The sequence below is a fragment of the Vicugna pacos genome, chromosome 25 (genome assembly GCF_048564905.1).
Source record: "Vicugna pacos chromosome 25, VicPac4, whole genome shotgun sequence".
Lineage (NCBI taxonomy): Eukaryota > Metazoa > Chordata > Mammalia > Artiodactyla > Camelidae > Vicugna > Vicugna pacos.
The window spans coordinates 21,894,963-21,913,502 of NC_133011.1; the positions used below are offsets into that span (position 1 = coordinate 21,894,963).

Genomic DNA, 18,540 nt, shown 5'->3' on the forward strand with positions numbered 1-18,540 from the left:
AAGTAACTTTTCTGAACAAGTCTCTGCTATGTCCCAGCTTTGTTCCTGAGATTCCCCTCACTCTTTCAGCAATAAAGAACTGCTCTATTCAACACATTATGCCAGCATTGTCCAGACTGCCAATTCTAAGAAGAGCATCTCCCATTGCTGGTCCAGACAGGTGTGATCTGGAACCCCTTCACAACAGGAAAATTGGAGCATGTATGTGTGTATGTGTATATGTGTATGTATAAATATAAAGTCCAGGAAAGGACCTGTAAACAAAAATTGCGTCTGTGTACTTTAATGATCCTTTCTCAGCAACAACAACAAAAAAACACATATTAATTTAAGTCATACCACTTGTGAAATCCAAAGGTCAAAACCGTTGCTTTAGAAGGTATCGATAAAATCTCCTCTAGGAACAGAGCAGTAACAAGGCCAATAAGGTAAGGACATTCTCAAGGCTTCCATTCTAGGGGGACACTGTAATGAATGTTTAGGAGAAGTGCATAGCCAAGTACAAAAGTTCCACGATGGGAAAAAAAGTTCTTGGTATCTTCAAGAAACAGGAAGTAGGCCTGTGAAGCTGAGGTGGAGCAAGTGTTATAGATACTACTTGCTAGGCGGACAAGGTAGTTAGAGCTGGCCCCTGCAACATTTTCTAATTAATGAATCCTTATTTTGAGCATTTTGTACATTCTTAAATCGGGAACATGTAGACACATATTTAATATAAAGACATCTAGAAAGCCAAATATAAAATATATGGGTACTGTCCATCCATGCTTATCTGCCATTAAAACAGGCAAATGAAAATATCTGTGTACTTAACAGATATTTTAAAAAGAAGAGGGTATCATATTGAAACTGGCTAATACATGGATTTTCCTTGTCCCCAATATACATAGATGCCAACCTAGGAAGCCGTTTTTATAGAATTCTATTTCACACACCAATGAACAATCAACAAAGTGAATAAAAATATCGGCATCAAACATACCTTAGGTGAGATGATACTCTCCACACTGCTCTCTAAATTACACTCGAACACATGGGCTTTGGTTAGCTTCTTATCCCAATGGGCCGCTAGCCAAATTTTGGCCAGAGGCCCTCTTTTACTGAGAACAAAATGTGCGTAGAACATTGTTCTGGTTGACTATGAAACAGGACTATGAAACCTAAAGGGGAAGAAAAGTTAATATAAATACCACACAAGAAGTGAATTATTTATCAAGACATACAAAAAAATCTGAGAATAAAAGTTTCCAATCTTTTTATTTTTTTACATTAAAAAATGGAGTTATAGTTCCTATTCTTTTAAATATGAGAAATATTAAAAGGCTTCAGTGAAGAAGAGTATGCATTAAAAAAAAAACCTATTGCTTTAATTTTGAGAGGGTAAGAAAAAGACCCCAAAATACTAAGAGCTGAAAGGAAAGGGGACAAGAGTCAGATCACTTTCATGTCCCACTGACATATTAAAATAAAAGTGCTAGTTTGTTTTTTCCCTTTAAGTAAAAATTGTCATCAGAAAACATTGTTTGAAGTTTCCATCAAGTGTTAATTCCATGAAGAAATTTCTATTTTTAGGACCCCATTAAAAATTCAGATTCTCAGCTTAATGTATACAATAACTGCTACCTCATGACAGTAAGCATTTCATATTCCACCAAGCAACAATTAGTAAGTAGGTTAGCCCCATTTTACAGGAAAGCAGTTTAGAAAAGTACTTGACTACTTATACTTTAAATATTAAATTTAGGACAATGATACAGTATACAATTTATCTTATGACTGAAATAGTCTTAGAAGAAATAAAAATGTTATTCACCTTTTATTTTCTTTCAGTAAGCTAATGTGTAACAATACCTAAGAAAAAATACCTAAGGAAATAAGGAAGCAACCAGGAGAGGACATGAACTGTGTAAACAGACATTTCCCTTATATCGTGCATTTTCCCTCTCCCATAGATTTTTCTAAAAAAAACCCCTTATTTTACCGAATGAATTTATTTTTCTAAAATGTCCTTGACTAGAACAAGATAAGTCATGCTTTTACAGAAACAAACTCAAGCACACTCATAATGCATGAAAAGTACTTTTTTATTCTGAACTTGTGTCACACCTGTCCCTTGCTTCCCACCGTTCCTAAGTCCTGGCAACTACCACTGTTCTTCACTCAAATTTTATCATTTTGAGAATATTACATAAATGAAATGGTATGGCATGTGACTTTTCCAAATAGCTTCTTAGATTCAACGACATGCCAAAAGTCCATGAAAGCATTGCATGTGTTAACAGTATGTTCCTTTTTATCACTGAGTGGCATCCCATGGAATGGCTGTATCACAACTTGCTTAGCCATTCACATACTGAAGGACATTTGGTTGATTCCAGTTTTTGACTATTTCAAATAAAGCTGCTATAAATATTTGTGTATACAGACTTTTGGTAAATGCAAGTTTTCATTTTGCGGGGACAAAATGTTCTGAGGTGACTGGATATAGCATGATATGCAGTTTAGTTAAAGAAACTGGCATAACACTGCTCCTGTCAAAACGCGAGGCTTTTCAAATAGCTACAGACAAGATTTTTCTAAAACTTTTTTTTTTTTTACAGTAGCCAACATGGTGTGGTAAAGAGAAAGACACACAGATCAATGGAACAGAGTACAGAACCCAGAAATAGTCACACAATTAAGTCCAACTTATTTTTTAAAAATTTGCTAAAAGCAAATTCAAAGAAAGGCAGTCTTTTATTCTTTTTGACAAATGGTGCTTGAGTAACTGAACATGATGTACAGACCAAAAAATGAAATTCAACCCAAACCTCACACATTATGTGAAAATTAATTCAAAGTAAATCACAAGTTTAAATGTAAAACTATAAAATTTTAAGAAAAAAACCACAGGGAACACCTTTGGTATCTAGAACTTGGTAAGAATTTTCAGATGTTACACCAAAAACATGCCCCATAAAGGAAAAGAACCTGTAAATTGGCCTTCATCAAATTAAGAACTTTTGCTCTATGAAAGAGCCCACTGAGGATGCAAAGATAGAAAATGGTGAAAGATATTTGCAAACCACATATCTGAAAAGGACCCGGACCTAAAATATATAAAGAACTCTGAAAACTAAAGAGTTAAAAAAAAAAAAACCCAACTAGAAAATGGGCAAAAGAAACGAAGAGAAATTTCACAGATGAGAATATACCGATGGCAAAGAAAGAACAAGAAAGATGCTCAGCATCACTAGTCTTTAGGAAAATGTAAATTAAGACCCAATGAGATATCGCTGCACACCTATTACAAGAGCTAAAAAAAAAAATAATGGCAACACCAATGCTGGTGAAGATATAAAGAAGCTTCTCATGGCTAGTGGGAATGTAAAATTTCTTTGGAATTAGCTTAAAAAAGTACAGAGCAAGTTTACTTGAATTTTCATGTTTTTACAAAGGGACTATAAATTTTAAAACAAGAAGTTCACTTATTGTACTTTCAATTAAAAACTGCCTATTTTTTCCAACAAGGTACAGAATATACGTATATATTAGTTAAACACATCCCAGGCAAGAGATCTCATGCCTATCAAAAATGTTTGGGAGGGTGGTGGTGCAAGAGTAATTCAGTTAGGTTTTGCCTCGTCTCCATTTTCCATCACTTAATGGAAAAGGGTCCTGAAATTTTCATTCTCTGAACCAGATGCTTCCAGGGGATCATTAATTCACACTAGGAAAATTTTCTCAAAAAACAGGCTTCATCAACTGCCTAATGTTGTGAACAACTTCTCTCACATGTGGAGTTAAGAAAAGAGCTAAGGAATTTTAAACTAGGAAGAATTCAGATCAAACACTCTAAGGTAGAAGCATTAAAGAATAACACCTCAAGCATACCTTATATCCCACTTCGTAGTATTTTACAGATAAAAACATGGTTCCCATAATCAAAGAGAGCCTCCTATGTTGTAGCACTTCTACTTCAAGCCTTAAAGTTTGTTAGCACAAAAATTAAGCTGTCTCTACAGCATTATAAATACAATCTACGGGATTTTGCATAAATCCAATATGGCAGTGTGCTCTTAGAAATATAGTCACTGTCACATACAACAAGCCCCAAGTTTCACTTCAGAAGATAGTCATTTTCCAGATAAGTAAAAAATTCTTTAATATTTAGCTCCTAGAATAGTCCCTGGCTGCATGTTAACTACTAAATATGTGTTTAATGAATAAGAAAACGAAATACACCAAATGATCTCACAATTGATATACGTAAAAAATTCTGGAAATTTAGAAATTGATACTACTGGCACTTCTCAACAGGTGTCAGTAGCTCATGGCCAGCACTTCAGCTGCTAGAGTACTATGCCTAAAATATCCCAGCTATGCTGAGGCAGAGATTCCTTAATAGATGCTTTCTGGCATGGGATGGGGAGTAACTAAAGCAGAGTGGTGCTAAAATTAATCTGGGAAACAATTAGCTAGAGGAAATCACCCTAATAACTAAAGGAAGCCTGATACACAGAGGTGGATCAACCACTGGCTTACATCTAAATGAGAATAAAATGTAATCACCGTTGCCTCTTAAACCATTTTTCCTTAGTAATACCAAATGTTTCACCAATCTTAAAAAAATTTTTGATTAATCTCTTTGAGTTTTAAAGATTCTAAATTTTGCTAATCCTTTACAGAATATCTTAGCAGAAAGCCTGCATTTGGTCCTAAAGCATAACTTAGCGATTTCATGATTTCTCAATTTTTTCTAAAGCAGCAGTTTTAAAAAATTGATCCTTCAAAGTAATTTAATTCTGATGTGGAATGGGAAGCTGACATTTTAGAACATATTCAAGAATGCAAAAATGGCCATTTTTAAAAGCTGTTTCTTAAAAAAAAAGTCAAAACTACAGCTCGTTTCTACAATGATGTTAAATCATTACAGTATTTCACTCTTCTGTTAGAAAGCAGGGCAGGATAATGGTTGTATAAATTAGTATGACCTCTTTGGAGGGCAATTTGACAAGATCATCTGAAAATTTTGAACACTCCTACTTTCCAGCCAGAAACTGCACTTCCAGTAACAAACCAAAGGTATACCTGAGGATGTACATGTAATAACAATGATTAACAAAAAAACAGTACTAAGCTCTAAGCATTTTGTGTCCTTTTCACTATAATCTTATAAATACTGGCCCATTTTACAGACTAAGAAACAGAAAAGGAGAGGATAAGGAACGTGGCAAAGGTCATTAGTATTTAATGCAAGTGGAACCTGAACTTCAGAGCCCACATGTCTAACTACAACACTATGCTGCCTTGCCAGCTGACTTTTAATAGCAACACTTTAGAAATTACCTACCTAGCCCCTAATAAGTGACCTTCAGCAAATCAATACAATCATACAATAGAATTCCATGCTCTCTTAAACAATGATATACGTAAGTATTTTTTTTAAAAAACCCAGAAAACTCTTCCTCTATACAAGTATATTAACATGCACTTGCAAGAGCATAAAATATCTGTGGAAAACAAATAAAACTGATGACACTGGTTACCTTTGGAAAGTGGGTCTGGTGAGAAGTGAGGCCTACCCTTTTGTACTGTTGGACTTTTTTTTTTTAAACTTGAAGCATACACATACATCACTTATCCAAAGTAAAAACAATTATATTGGGAGTGTTTTGCCATTAACCAGCAAGTTAAGCTGCTTAATCTGTGTAGTTCATTTTCCCCTAACTATAAAAACCTGGGAGGTGGAAATTCGGTGATTACTAACTTGGAAAACATCTACATTTAACTCAGATAAGACTGGAACTATCTCTTTAGGGAGTGTTGGGAGAGTGTCTCAGGGACAAAAGGCACTTCCAACTGCATGTTAGAGCTCCTCTCCCTCTTGGTACTAAAGTTATTTGAACAAGAGATTTGCAATCAGACAATCCTAGGTTTAAATTCAACTCCCTCCTTAGTGGTTCTGTAACAGTTAAAAGTGATTTAACATCAAAGTCTTAACCTTCTCATCTATAAAATGGGGATGTCTACCAAACAATTAAAAGAATTACAAAGAACACATACCCAACACAATGCCACTGTAAATACAAAGTTACTTTGGAAAAAATCTCTCAGCAGAGCACGTGTACCAGTTAGTATGATCGTGCCTAACAACTGACATCACAACATTTAAACAGAAAACACAAAATGTGTATTTCCAACAATTAGAAATTCCCCTTCTGTACCTAAGAGAGAAAATTTCTCAGAATTTTTGCGTTCCAATAAACAGGAACTCATTCTCATCCTTTAGAAAAGTTAATTCTAGAGTGTACCAATGTGTTACTTTCACAAACATAAAAAAGGCAAAGGTTATCCTCTATCAATGCAATTCTGCCCTGTGTAGAAAAAGCACCATGTCCATTGGTTTTGCAGTGCTGTCGCCTCACGTACAAACTATCAAGCAATTTAATCAGTGGATACGGCATATGCCCTCACCAAAACTTAAAAAAAGTAACTGGTTAGCTGCCTCCAACATTAAACAGATGACTCTACAACTTAGGAAAGCTTCTCCAACCTGTCTTCTAAATTCTGCACAATCACACAGCTCACTGGCATTTACATTCATGTTTTAAAAACAGCAGTATGCTTCCGTAATTCAATGATTATTGTAAACAGTATAAGGAGAGAAGATATTAACTTTCGCTTGCAAAAAGAAGCCCATAAACACTAGCCTTTACCAGAAACCCTTAAAAATACAAGCGCGTTTCTGAACTCTGCAGACAGCCAAACAAATCATAAGGTGGCCAAACCTCCAGCGTTTCCTTCTTTCAAATTTGAACAAGGCCGTTTAGTCTGGCATCACAACTCGATAGTGTCACCCCCACATTATTACAGTAGATCATTCTCAAAGCCTTTCTCAGCGAGGGAAAAGACACCAGGAATTTGTCAGAAACACACACCTCCCCCAAACGTCTCCACGACACTCAATACCCTTACTCGTTAGGAAAGTCGCGGAGGAAAACCAATTACGCTCATTTCCTAAGAATCAGAGGCCACTTCCCTGGGTCGCGTTTTCTCTATTGGTCTGTCCAATATGATACCCCCCAACGTAAAAATTCCACCCCCCCCAAAAAAGGGAAGGGGGAGCAGCAGCAGTCCCTGGCGAGGGGCCCGCAGCCACCCGCCGGCTCCACCGTGGCCGCGAGAGCACGGCCCGCATGTTCTTGCCCCCCGCTCGGCGGACAGTTGAGGGCCCCGGAGCTGGCACCGCGGGCGGCGAGCTGGCCGCCGCCTCCCGCCCGGAATCCCGCGTCTTCCCAGACAGCCATTTTCACCCGAGCAGTAGGCGGCCCAGTCCCCAGAGCGGGCTCGTTCAAACTCCTCCTCGCCCTCCGCGGCCCAGGGTTTCCTCTGCCTCCTCGGGAAGACGCGTGTCCCCGAACGGCCGGCGGAGTAACGGCTTTTGGGGCCCTGAACTAGACCAGAACCATTTGTTACCCAACAGGCGATGATGCGGGCCCAGGCTGCGCGGGTCCCGGCCGAGGGCGGGCCCGGGGCAAGGGGCCTTGGCGGGAGGCGCTGCCGTCCGGGAGCTCGGAGGCTGGCAGCACAGCACCGTCCCGGGGCGCGAGAGCGCCGTCTTCTCCCTCCCCCTGCCGCCCTCCCCCCCAACACCCTCCGGAGTCCCGCTCCCCGACGGCAAGACGGCGGGGAAGGGGTGGGGGGAGGGAGCCGGAGAAGAAGGGGTCGGCCGACAGTCTTACCTTGCTCTCCTCCGGGAGTTGGGCGGGCTGGGTGGCCTGGGGAGGGGAAAAGGGTCGGGGGAGGGGGCGGGGAAAGGGGGGGAGCCCTTGTGAGGTGTAGCTTCGGAGCAGCTCCCGCCGCCGCCACAGCCGCCGCCTCCTTTCCGATTCACTCAAACAAACAAGATGGCTGCCGTTACGCCGCGGCTCTTCCTGCCGCCCAAATCCTCGGTTCAAATCGGCAGGATGTTTACGGTCAAAATGGTACTTGTGCGCCTGCGCAGCCAGCTTAAGACGCCGAAGGACCTACGCAAACGCAATGACCATTTCCTTTTCTCCGGAACCCGCCCTCTAGTTGAGCAGCCCCGAACTGAGCAAGCGCAAAGGTGATTCTCTTGCTCGAGGGTCTTCGAGCGTTGCGGAACTGGCCAATGGCGCACGCGCAGTGCTTACCAGAGACGCGCCAATTGGGTTTAGCTTTATTCTTGCGCTTGTTTTAAACGGAAAAGCTGTCTTTGTGCAGTTTTTTGTGCTCTTGACACAAAAATTCATTTTAATGATTCTGTAGCAACGAAGGTAACATAAAGCTCTTATACAAGCTCTATAAAATGTAGGGCTTCATTCATTCAGTCAACCTGTATTTATACATGGTCTTCTCTGAACCACGTAACACGATAGCTGGGGTCTGAGATAGTATTGGCCTACTTGCTATTACCCAAAATGCTCAAGATGGTACAATGATCTAGCTCCTGCCTCCTGCTCCAGCCTCCTCGCTGTACTCCAGTCATTCCGCCTTATAAATCATTGAACGCACCAAGGGCACTCCTGCCTCAGATTTTTGCACTCAGTGTTCCCTGTGCTTGAAACAGCTTTGCATTTCCATCCCCTCCCCTTTTGTCTAATAAATTCTTAATTTTTCACATTTCAGTTCAAAAGCCGCTTCCTCAAGAGAGTCTTCCCTGATCGACTGTATTATTTAGCATAACACTACCACTGTTTAAAAAAAAATGTGCCCATCCCACCCCAAACTTAAGGGCTTTACAAAATGGCCCTGCCACTTTCTGCCTGTATGACCATGAGTAAGTAACAGCCTCTCTGCTGCTGGTTTTTCACCTGAGGATTGTTGCAAGGATCCATGAATTAACAGGGTGCAAGCATTTGGAATGCTGCTCGTCTCGTTGCAAGTAATCTAAGTTATTTTTGTTACTATTTTCTTTGTCATTATCACTATTATCCTCCTCTATAATTTTTTTCTTTAAAGAATGGCATCGAGAAGTGGACAAAATGCTCCTTGCCAGACGAGAGGTTAGTGAGATTGTCATCTTTTGATGTGGATACCTAGCACTTTTTAATCCAGCCCACTCTTGTGCTAGTTTTGTTGTTTGTATGTATGTATGTATGTATGTATGTATGTATGTATGTATGTATGTATGTATGTATGTGTCCGTGTGTGAGAGTGTGTGTGCTAGTTTTTTAACTGCAGTTATGGAATTTCTTAAAAGCGGAGGAATAATTACTTGTCTATCATAGTTTTTGAGTGTAGACACATCTTAGGGTAAAGAAATATGCAGGAAAAACAAACATTTAAGCACATACATTCCTCACTGTCAGCAACAGTTACCTTTAAGTCCTGGACCCTTTCAGGGTTTTAACAATATCTAACACAACACACTTTTAACCTTCCTATGTTGTAGCAACAGATGGATAAGGAAGTGGGCATTTTTGTGCTCTCTGGGCCACCTGATTTTGGCTTGAGGCAGTGTTCAGCTCACAGGCTGGAGTCCATTAGCCAAGTGGCCATGGAAGCTGGAATTTAAACTTTCATGGAGGGAATATCCTGTTAAAAAAATTTTTTTAGATGTATTTTTTTTTCTTTGTTTTTTAATGGGTACTTTAAGAGAGGCTGGCATCAAGGATAGTTGTTGAAATCCCAAGAGTAGGAAAGCAAACACTGTTATTTTCAACGTGATTCCCCTCAACCAATAGAGATTAAACGTTCAAAACATTTAAATCCTTCCTGCTGGTGTGGTTTTACATAAACTCAACTCTGGCAATTGTTTCATCATCTCAAAAAAAAAAAAAAAAACAAAAACCCAAAAAACCTCTACCAACCAACCAACCAAAAACGCACAAAGTCTTTCATTAACAAACTCTCCACCACAGAAAAATTCCATTTCTGCCAGTGAACAATTTGTTTCAACACTTCAAAATAAGTTGAGTATACCAGCTACAAAATGACCTAAAACTAAACCATCTGGGGAAAGTCTTAAGTCAGGTTAAGGATCACATGGATAATGCTACATTGCATGGTGAATCCTTCTTTGTTGTTAATATTAAATTTCAGTTTAAATCTCTCTCCATTTCAAAATATGGTCAGATGAATATGCATTGCCACTTCTTGCCTCTCTTAGCCTTGTCAGTGGAATCACTCATATTTTCTCTTAGTTTAAATAAAAACAAATCTTGTTCCTAATTTCTAGTAACAAATATGATTCTAGTATTTAAATTAATAGGATTACTTTTTTATCTAAGACCTTTTCCTCCTGTCTTTGAAGGAGAGTTATGAACATGGGCTTTGGGTTCAAATCCATCTCTTCTACCTCCCAGCTGTTTTACCATATACAACATACCAAGCTTCTCTGGGCTTTGATTTATCTATAAAAATGGGGACATACTTTTCATGACTGCTGAAAATTAAGTAAGATCATATATACAAAGTACTTGGCGTAGTGGCTGAAACTGGGTAATTACTCATAAATGGTGACTATTACCCTTGCTCCTTCCACTTTCTGAGTAATTAAACAGCCAGCAAGGTATGGCAAATATTTATCAAGTATTCCACTTTTAAGAACATCAGTAAATACTCTAAATGCCCCTCTTAACTGTACTTTGCTGTATGATCATTTTGTAATCCTTATTTGAAAGAATTCTCTCTTACTATCTCTCTCTTTCTCTCTCTCATACTGAACTCTCAAGTGTCTATCACTTATTTTCTCTTGAACCATTTATTCTTACCCAGTAGCTTTCCACTGGCACCCATCTTCCCTTTCGTGAATTTTTATCTAGTTACTTCACATGCAGCCCTAATTTCCTAAATCTGCTGGATCTGAATCTTTTGAACAAGGTATATATTCTGTTCTGGCTTGAAGTCCCATCTTACCAACATATTCACTCATTTCCTTATATTAAACATTCAGTTAGTTAACTTTTCTTTCTATAGAAATTAGCTGCAATCAGTATTTCCTTTACCTGGAAGTACTTATTCAATGAATGTACAGTTTTGCAATGTAAAATTTGCAATTTTAATAACTGAATTTATTTGACTAAAAGCATGGCAAGACAGATGTAAATTATAGACCTAATCTTCCTTCAATTTAAATAATCTGCTTTTCTTTTCTGCTCACTCAGTTGACGACTTTTATGATTTGGGATAATCACTGTCTGAAGAACTGGATGCTGCCACTATTTTGAGCATGTTTATAAGACAGCTGTGTTCTTTCTATGTCTTATTTCACACACACACACACACACACACACACACACACACTTACACAACTGAGACCTTTTGTGAGATAAGAACTATTACAGAAAGAGATTATCAACACATAGTAACAGAGTTGTTTAAAATTTGCATGCAATTTTATAGACTTGTTCCTCTTAATTACCAAACCTTTAAAACATAATTCTCTATAGAATTCTTCATAAAAATATCATAAGTAGGAGGGCTTAGGTTAGAGAGGAATAAGGCAAATGGATAGATTTTCAGGAGTATTTCAGTATTAATAATGGACAAGTATTAAGTATGTTGCACCAGAATTAAAACACTATTTAAATAAAGAAAAATCAAAGTATAAAATATTTGTTGCATGAGGTTTCTAAAGTTTATTAAAGAAAAGTTCAGAAAGAGTGAATAGCTTCTTTAAGAATTTGGGCTTAACAGAAAAATGGACAGAAAATGACTAAAAATATTGTAAATTCTATCTTTTCTTTTAATGTCAACGATACCTTTTTTTAATCCCTAAATGAGATGGTAATATTTTGATTAAAAAGACAACTCATTTTAAGGACAACAGTCATAGTTAAAAATGTTATAATCAGACACATATTTAAGAAGCAGGATTAAGGACAAAACATCAGTATTGAAATATCAATCCTTTATGCTCTAAATATATACAACAGCCAAGACATGGAAGCAACCATGACAGATGACTGGATAAAGAAGTTGTGGTATATTTATACAATGGAATACTACTCTGCCATAAAAAAGAATAAAATAATGCCATTTGCAGCCACATGGATGGACCTAGAGATCATCATTCTAAGTGAAGTAAGCCAGAAAGAGAAAGAAAAATACCATGATATCACTCATATGTGGAATGTTAAAAAAAAAAAAGGACACTATGAACTCAACTGCAAAACAGAAACAGACTCTCAGATTTAGTAAACAATCTTATGGTTACCATGGAAAGGGGGGTGGGAAGGGATAAATTTGGGAGTTTGATATTTACTAATGTTCGCTACTATAAATAAAAATAGATTTTTTAAAAAGTTTCTTTTGTATAGCACAGGGAACTATGCTCAATATCTTGTAATAACCTTTAATGGAAAAAAATATGAAAACCAGTATGTGTATGTATATGCAAGACTGAGACATTGTGCTGTACACCAGAAATTGATACAGTGTAATTGTCTGTACTTCAATAAAAAAATTCTTAATGCTCTAGATATTAAGTAGTGGTAATGGCATGTGTGAGAGGGAGTTTTGTAACCTATAGAAATAGTAGATTTCATTCGTAGTCACATGCTTAGCTTCAGGCATGTGGGTTTTGAATCAGGATTCTGTCTGGAGAGAGGCTGCAAACATTCCTGTCAAGGCTGTGCTAAGGGTCTGTTTAGGCAGGTAGGTGTCAGCAAAGAAAAATCACCAGGGGCCAGCAGTGGGGGCCAAGGATGCTGCATGTCTCTGGGCCAGACAGGAATGTAAATTTGTCAATGACTGAGGTTGAAACCAAGGGAGGCTGCAGAGACAGAAGCTAGGTCAGGATCTCTGTTAGAGTCACTAGGACTTTTCCTAGAAAATTTCATTATGCCAATAACATTTAAATGCCGGGAGCAGTTTAAACTCTTTAGCTGGGCATTTTTGTCACTGATTATTTTGATGCATTTCCTCTATTTCCGAGCCCATCACCTCTTCCGTAACAACGCGGCATCATTGAGAATAATGGGTACCTACCTATCCAAAAGTAGATGGATGTATCCTTTAAACCACCCCAGCCATTCCAGAACGCAGGTGTTTGGTTATGATGTGACATACATTGTCCTTTTCATTCTGCAAATTGCTGACAATTGCTTTTTCATTCGGCAAACTGGAGGAAAATAGAGTTAGGGTAAATCTCTTAAAACTAATGCAACAAACAAAAATAGTAACATATTAATACAAAAATCCTTGCAAACTTACACAGATGTTAAATTACCACTAACCAAGGAAATAACAGAGCAAATACAGTACTTAAAAAGGTTGAAGGTGGCTGGATGGAAGAGATGTAAAGAAAGCTAGAAGCTGCTGGGTTAGTAGGCAAGGGAAACTCCTATAGTAAGTTCTTCAGACACAGCACGGGGCTCAATGAAGCCAAGAGCCAGCTGGAAGGGAAATGGCACCATGTCTAGTCTTGTGTTAATGTGCTTTGCATTAACTTGATGGGGGTAAAAAATTAACGTGTTGGGGGAAAAAAATCACACCTGAATCAGTGTAACTTCCATGTTATTTGGAAATCATTCCCCTATCTGCTAATTGTATGTGAGGAATTAATATTATTATAGAAACTCACTGTAAACAAAATAGATCAAAAATCTTTCCCTAAGACTAAAGTTGAGGTTTTGTTATCAGTGAGGAATGGTATATTCATAGCAGGGTGGTAGTGATTTTCGAATTTTTATGGATTTACAACTCATCTCATCTGTTAAAATGCAGATTTGCACTCAGTTCTTTGCGATGGGGCCCAAGACTTTGCCTTTTTTTTTTTTTTTGGCAAGCTTCCAGGTAATTCAGAGGCTGCTGGTATGTGGGCCACATCAAGGGGAAAGGATTTTTTACAGAACAGACTTTGGAACCAGGTAGACATGGGTTTGCATCATGGCCTTCTCCACTTAGTAACTGTGTGACCTTGAGCAAGTTGCTAAACTTGTCTGAGGCTGTTTTGTTCATCTGTAAAATCAGGCTATCTACACCTTCATGGCTGTGGTGTTCATTGCATGAGATGACATAGCTAAAGCATCTAGCACTGTGTTTGGCACACTGAGCTCAGTAAATAATAGTTATTCTTTTAATATTACTGTAGTTGCTATTATTGGTATTTGGATATTTAATAACAGACTGATTTCCTCAATACATTTACTATTCATTTCTCCTGAGATCTGCTGATTTTCTCCTTCACTGTTGATGTTTATATGATAGCAGTATCTTCAATATTTTAAAAACCTTCCTTTCACTCTACATTCCCTTCCAGCTTCTGCACCATTTCTCAGCTCCCTATTACAGCAAAATTTCTTAAAAGAATTGTTCATGTTTTCCACCTCCAATTCCTTCCCTTCTATAATCTTTTTCGGCAATATGTATCTATAATATGTATAATACATAATTCACCATTTTAACCATTTTTAAAGTGTATAGTTCAGTGGCGTTTAGTACATTTACAGGGTTGTACAATCGTCACTAGTGTCTAATTAAGAACATTCTTACCACCAAAAAAGGGAACGTCATACTCATTCAGTTATCACTCTTTAGTCCATTCTTCCTTGAGGCCCTGGAAACCACTAATCTACAGATTTTGCTATTCTGGCTACTTTATATAAGTGGAATTATACAACACGTGACCTTTTGTGCCTGATTCTTTAACTTAACACAATGTTTTCTAGGTTCATCCACATCGCAGTGTGTATCTGTACTTCTTTCCTTTTTATAGCTGAATAATATTTCTTGCATGGAGATACCACATTTTCTTTAAACATTCATCAGCTGATGGACATTTGTTGTTCCCACTCTTTGGCTATTGTGAGTAGTGTTGCTATGAACATTTGTGTACAAGCATTTGTTTGAACATTCTGTTTTCAACTCTTTTACATTTATAGCTTGGAGTGGAATTGCTGAGTCATAGGGTAATCATTGAGGAATAGCCAAATTCCTTCCCCAGTGTCTGTCTATTTTATATTCGTATTGGCAATGTATCAGAGTTCCAATTTCTCTAAATCCTCACCACCACTAGTTATTTTCTGTCGTTATTTTTTAATTCTATCCATACGAGTGGGTGTGAAGTGGCATCTCATGATGGTTTTAGTTTGCATTTCTGTTTTCAAATTGAAGTATAGTTGATTTACCATATTGTATTAGTTTCAGGTGTACAGCATACTGATTCAGTATTTTTGCAAATTATATTCCATTATAGGTTATCACATCAATTGACTTTTCTTTAATGACACTGAGCATCTTTTTAAGTGCTTGCTGGCCATTTATGTATCTTCTTTGGAGAATGTTCAAAAATACTCCGTCCATTTTTAATTGGGTTGACTGTCTTTTGTTGTTCAGTTATATGAGTTCTTAATATATTGTGGGTACTAGATTCTTATTAGGTATATTATTTGCAAATGTTTTCTCTACTATGGGTCATTCCTGACAAAGGACAGTACAGAGCCCCAAAATCTCAAATGTTCTGATGTTTGATTATGTTGGTTAAAAGTGTAGTTTTAAAAAAATTTAGTTTGCCTATAGGCTCCCTATTGGTAGAGATTTTTAAAAATTTCAAATCTTTGAGTTGTAGGCAATAGTAGCGTCCATTTCTAATATCCAAATACTTCCCCAGTGCAAATACATTTTAGTATTTACCTGTGCAATTTAGTTCTCAGACTATTACCGGAAATAGTATGTTGGGACCACAAATAAAATAAAAGTTAGTGGGCTTAAGGAAGGCCACCACAACAGAAATTCAATGTCTTTGAGTCTTTCCTGATTCCTGGAATTTTGCAAAATAACGTATATTATTTAAATGTAATGTGCTGGATTACCAGGCTTGGAAATTTGGCCTTACATGTCTAACATTACAACTGAAAGGATAATTTATTTTGGAAGTCAGCAGAATCCTGACATTCTTGCAAAATGAAGATACCCCATGCAGAATTCCTATGAATGACCTAGAGAAGATGTATCAGTCAGGGTCTAGCCAGGAGACTAGTAATCACTCAGTAAACTGAGTGGAGCAATTCAATATAAAGAATTATCTAAGAAGGAACGAATAGTAGGAGTAACTACTAAGGGATAAATAATTAATAGTTACCTAATATCAGGGGATTACAACTTAGCAATAAAGTGAACTTGACAGAATACAAGCATAGCAGATACAGGGGAGAGAGTAGCTACCACCTCTCCAGCTGCGACTAATACCCACCGAAGGAAAAGACTTGGAAGGAGGCCAACACTGACATCCAGCCTCTGCTGGAGAGGGTGTGGCTGTGGCCTACTTAATGACAGGGAATTTGCTGAAGTACCATCAACCAGGACTGGCTGGAAACCACCTGTTGGGGCCCCAGTGAAACTAGTTGGGTATCAGCCCTCTGGGATGTTGGTGAAACTCACTGGAAAGTCTTCTGAGGTGCCAGTGAGACTTTGCATGGTGCTGGCAAAACCTGTTGGTTCATGAGTGCCCCTGGGTGTCACATTAGAACCCGAAAATAGCAGCCTTTCCTCCAGCAATGTCCCTTCTATGCCCCCTGCTGACAAAACCCAACGTTGCACCAGCTGACAACAGGGAAATGTTTGCATAGTCCAGCTCCTGTATCACAAAGCAAAACAATTTGGAATTCAGAGATGATAAACTGATAACTGGCACAAATGGCAATTTATGACTATTTGAGGCAAGAATCCAGGAAAAATATGGTTTATGAGGAAAATTTTAGAGATGGTTATTTCTGTAATACAACGTAGCAGCATAATTAGTTTGAGAACAAAAGCTTAGTAATGCCTGAACCAGTAACCCTGTAATAATTAAAAAATAAGTATGTTTGAGGGCTATCTGAATTTGCGAGCCAAGAAATTCCCAAAACATGAAATTCTCTCTTGGAGTAGACCCAAAGGTAATGCCAAAGCAGGTGCTATACGAATAAGTATGAGTCAGTATCACATGTTCCAGATAAAGTGTTCTGTTGCATGAAGAATTGCAGATATCGGCAACCAGGTGATTTTGTTTGTCTGTTTGTTTGTTTATCTGGGAGTGCTGTGGCGAAGGAGCCTTGATAAAAAGATAAATTTTTCCTTTTAGGAATGTATACATAAAGAATGCTTTTTTCTGCAAGTAATAAATAATCTTTTTTTTTCTAGAAGTAATAAATAACAGTGGTTTCAGGAATAAAGAATAAAACATTTACGCTGGATATTAATCCCTTAACGGTTGGATCATTTGCAAATATTTTCTCCCATTCGGTAGGCTGTCTTTTCATTTGGTCAATGGTTTCCTTTGCTGCACAAAAGCTTTTACATTTAATTAAGCGTCATTTGTTTATTTTTGCTTTTTATTTCCTTTACTTTAGGAGATAGATCCAAAAAATATTGCTGTGATTTATGTCAAAGAGTGTTCTGCCTATGTTTTCCGCTAGGAGTTTTTTGGTTTCCAGTCTTACATTTAGGTTTTTAATCCATTTTATTTTTGTATACAGTGTTAGAGAATGTTCAATTTCATTCTTTTATATGTAGTTGTCCTGTTTTCCCAGCACCATTTATTGAAGAAACTATCTTTTCTTCATTGTACATTCTTGCCTCTTTTGTTGAAGATTAATTGAATGTAAGTGTGTGGGTTTATTTCTGGGCTCTCCATTCTGTTCCATTGATCTATGTGTCTGCTTTTGTGTCAGTACCATACTGTTTTGATTACTGTAGCTTTGTAGGTCTGAAGTTAGGGTGTGTGATTCCCCCAGCTCTGTTCTTCTTTCTTAAGATTTGCCAATTTGGGTTCTTTTGTATTTCCATACAAATTTTAAAGTTATTTGTTCCAGTTTTTTGAAAAATGCCATTGCTATTTTGATAGGGATTGCAGTGAATCTGTAGATTCTGTAGATTGCCTTGGGTAGTATGGCCATTTTAATAATACTGATTCTTCCAATCCAAGAACATGGTATATCATCATCTGTTTGTGCTATTTTCAGTTTCTTTCGTCAGAGTCTTATAGTTTTCCTAGCACAGGTCTTTTACCTCCACAGCTCATACTACTCAACATCAAAAAAACAAACAATCCGAATAAAAAGTGGGCAAAAGACCCAAACAGACATTTTTCCAAAGAGGAAAGGCAGATGGCCAACAGGCACATGAAAAGATGCTCAACATCACTAATCACCAGGAAAATGCAAATCAAAACCGTCATGAGATATCACCTCACACCTGTCAGAATGGCCATCATCAAAAAGATCACAAATAACAAATGTTGGCAAGGATGTGGAGAAAAGGGAAACTTTATACCTTGTTGTTGGAAATGTAAATTGGTGCAGCCACTGTGGAAAACAGTATGGAGGTTTCTTAAAAAAATAAAAATAGAACTACCTTATGACCCAGCAGTTCTACTTCTGGCTATATATCCCCAAAAAACAAAAACACTAATTCGAAAAAATACATGCACCCCCAATATTCATAGCAACACTACATACAATTGCCAAGATATGGAAGCTACCTAAGTGTCCATCAACAGATGAATGGATAAAGACATGGTATATACATATACAATGCTATTCAGCCATAAAGAACAAAATTTTGCCATTTGCAGCAACATGAATGGACTTTATGCTAAGTGAAATGTCAGAC

General features: G+C 37.7%; 1 protein-coding gene across 3 annotated transcripts in view; it reads right to left on the reverse strand.

Annotated features, from left to right (window-relative positions):
- The window catches only part of RAD21 (RAD21 cohesin complex component), a 56,955-nt gene that overhangs the window by 22,322 nt on the left and 16,093 nt on the right, over positions 1-18,540 (reverse strand). For 2 of the 3 annotated variants that reach the window (XM_072949632.1, XM_015244985.3), the window contains 2 exons: positions 12,937-13,069; positions 983-1,160 (listed from right to left, as the gene is read on the reverse strand). In XM_072949632.1, coding sequence (XP_072805733.1) covers positions 983-1,126 — 144 coding nt within the window. In that variant the 5' untranslated portion in view covers positions 1,127-1,160; positions 12,937-13,069. Of the gene's footprint in view, positions 1-982; positions 1,161-7,724; positions 8,274-12,936; positions 13,070-18,540 lie in introns of those variants that run through there. The other variant, XM_006210937.4, reaches the window with a different exon arrangement.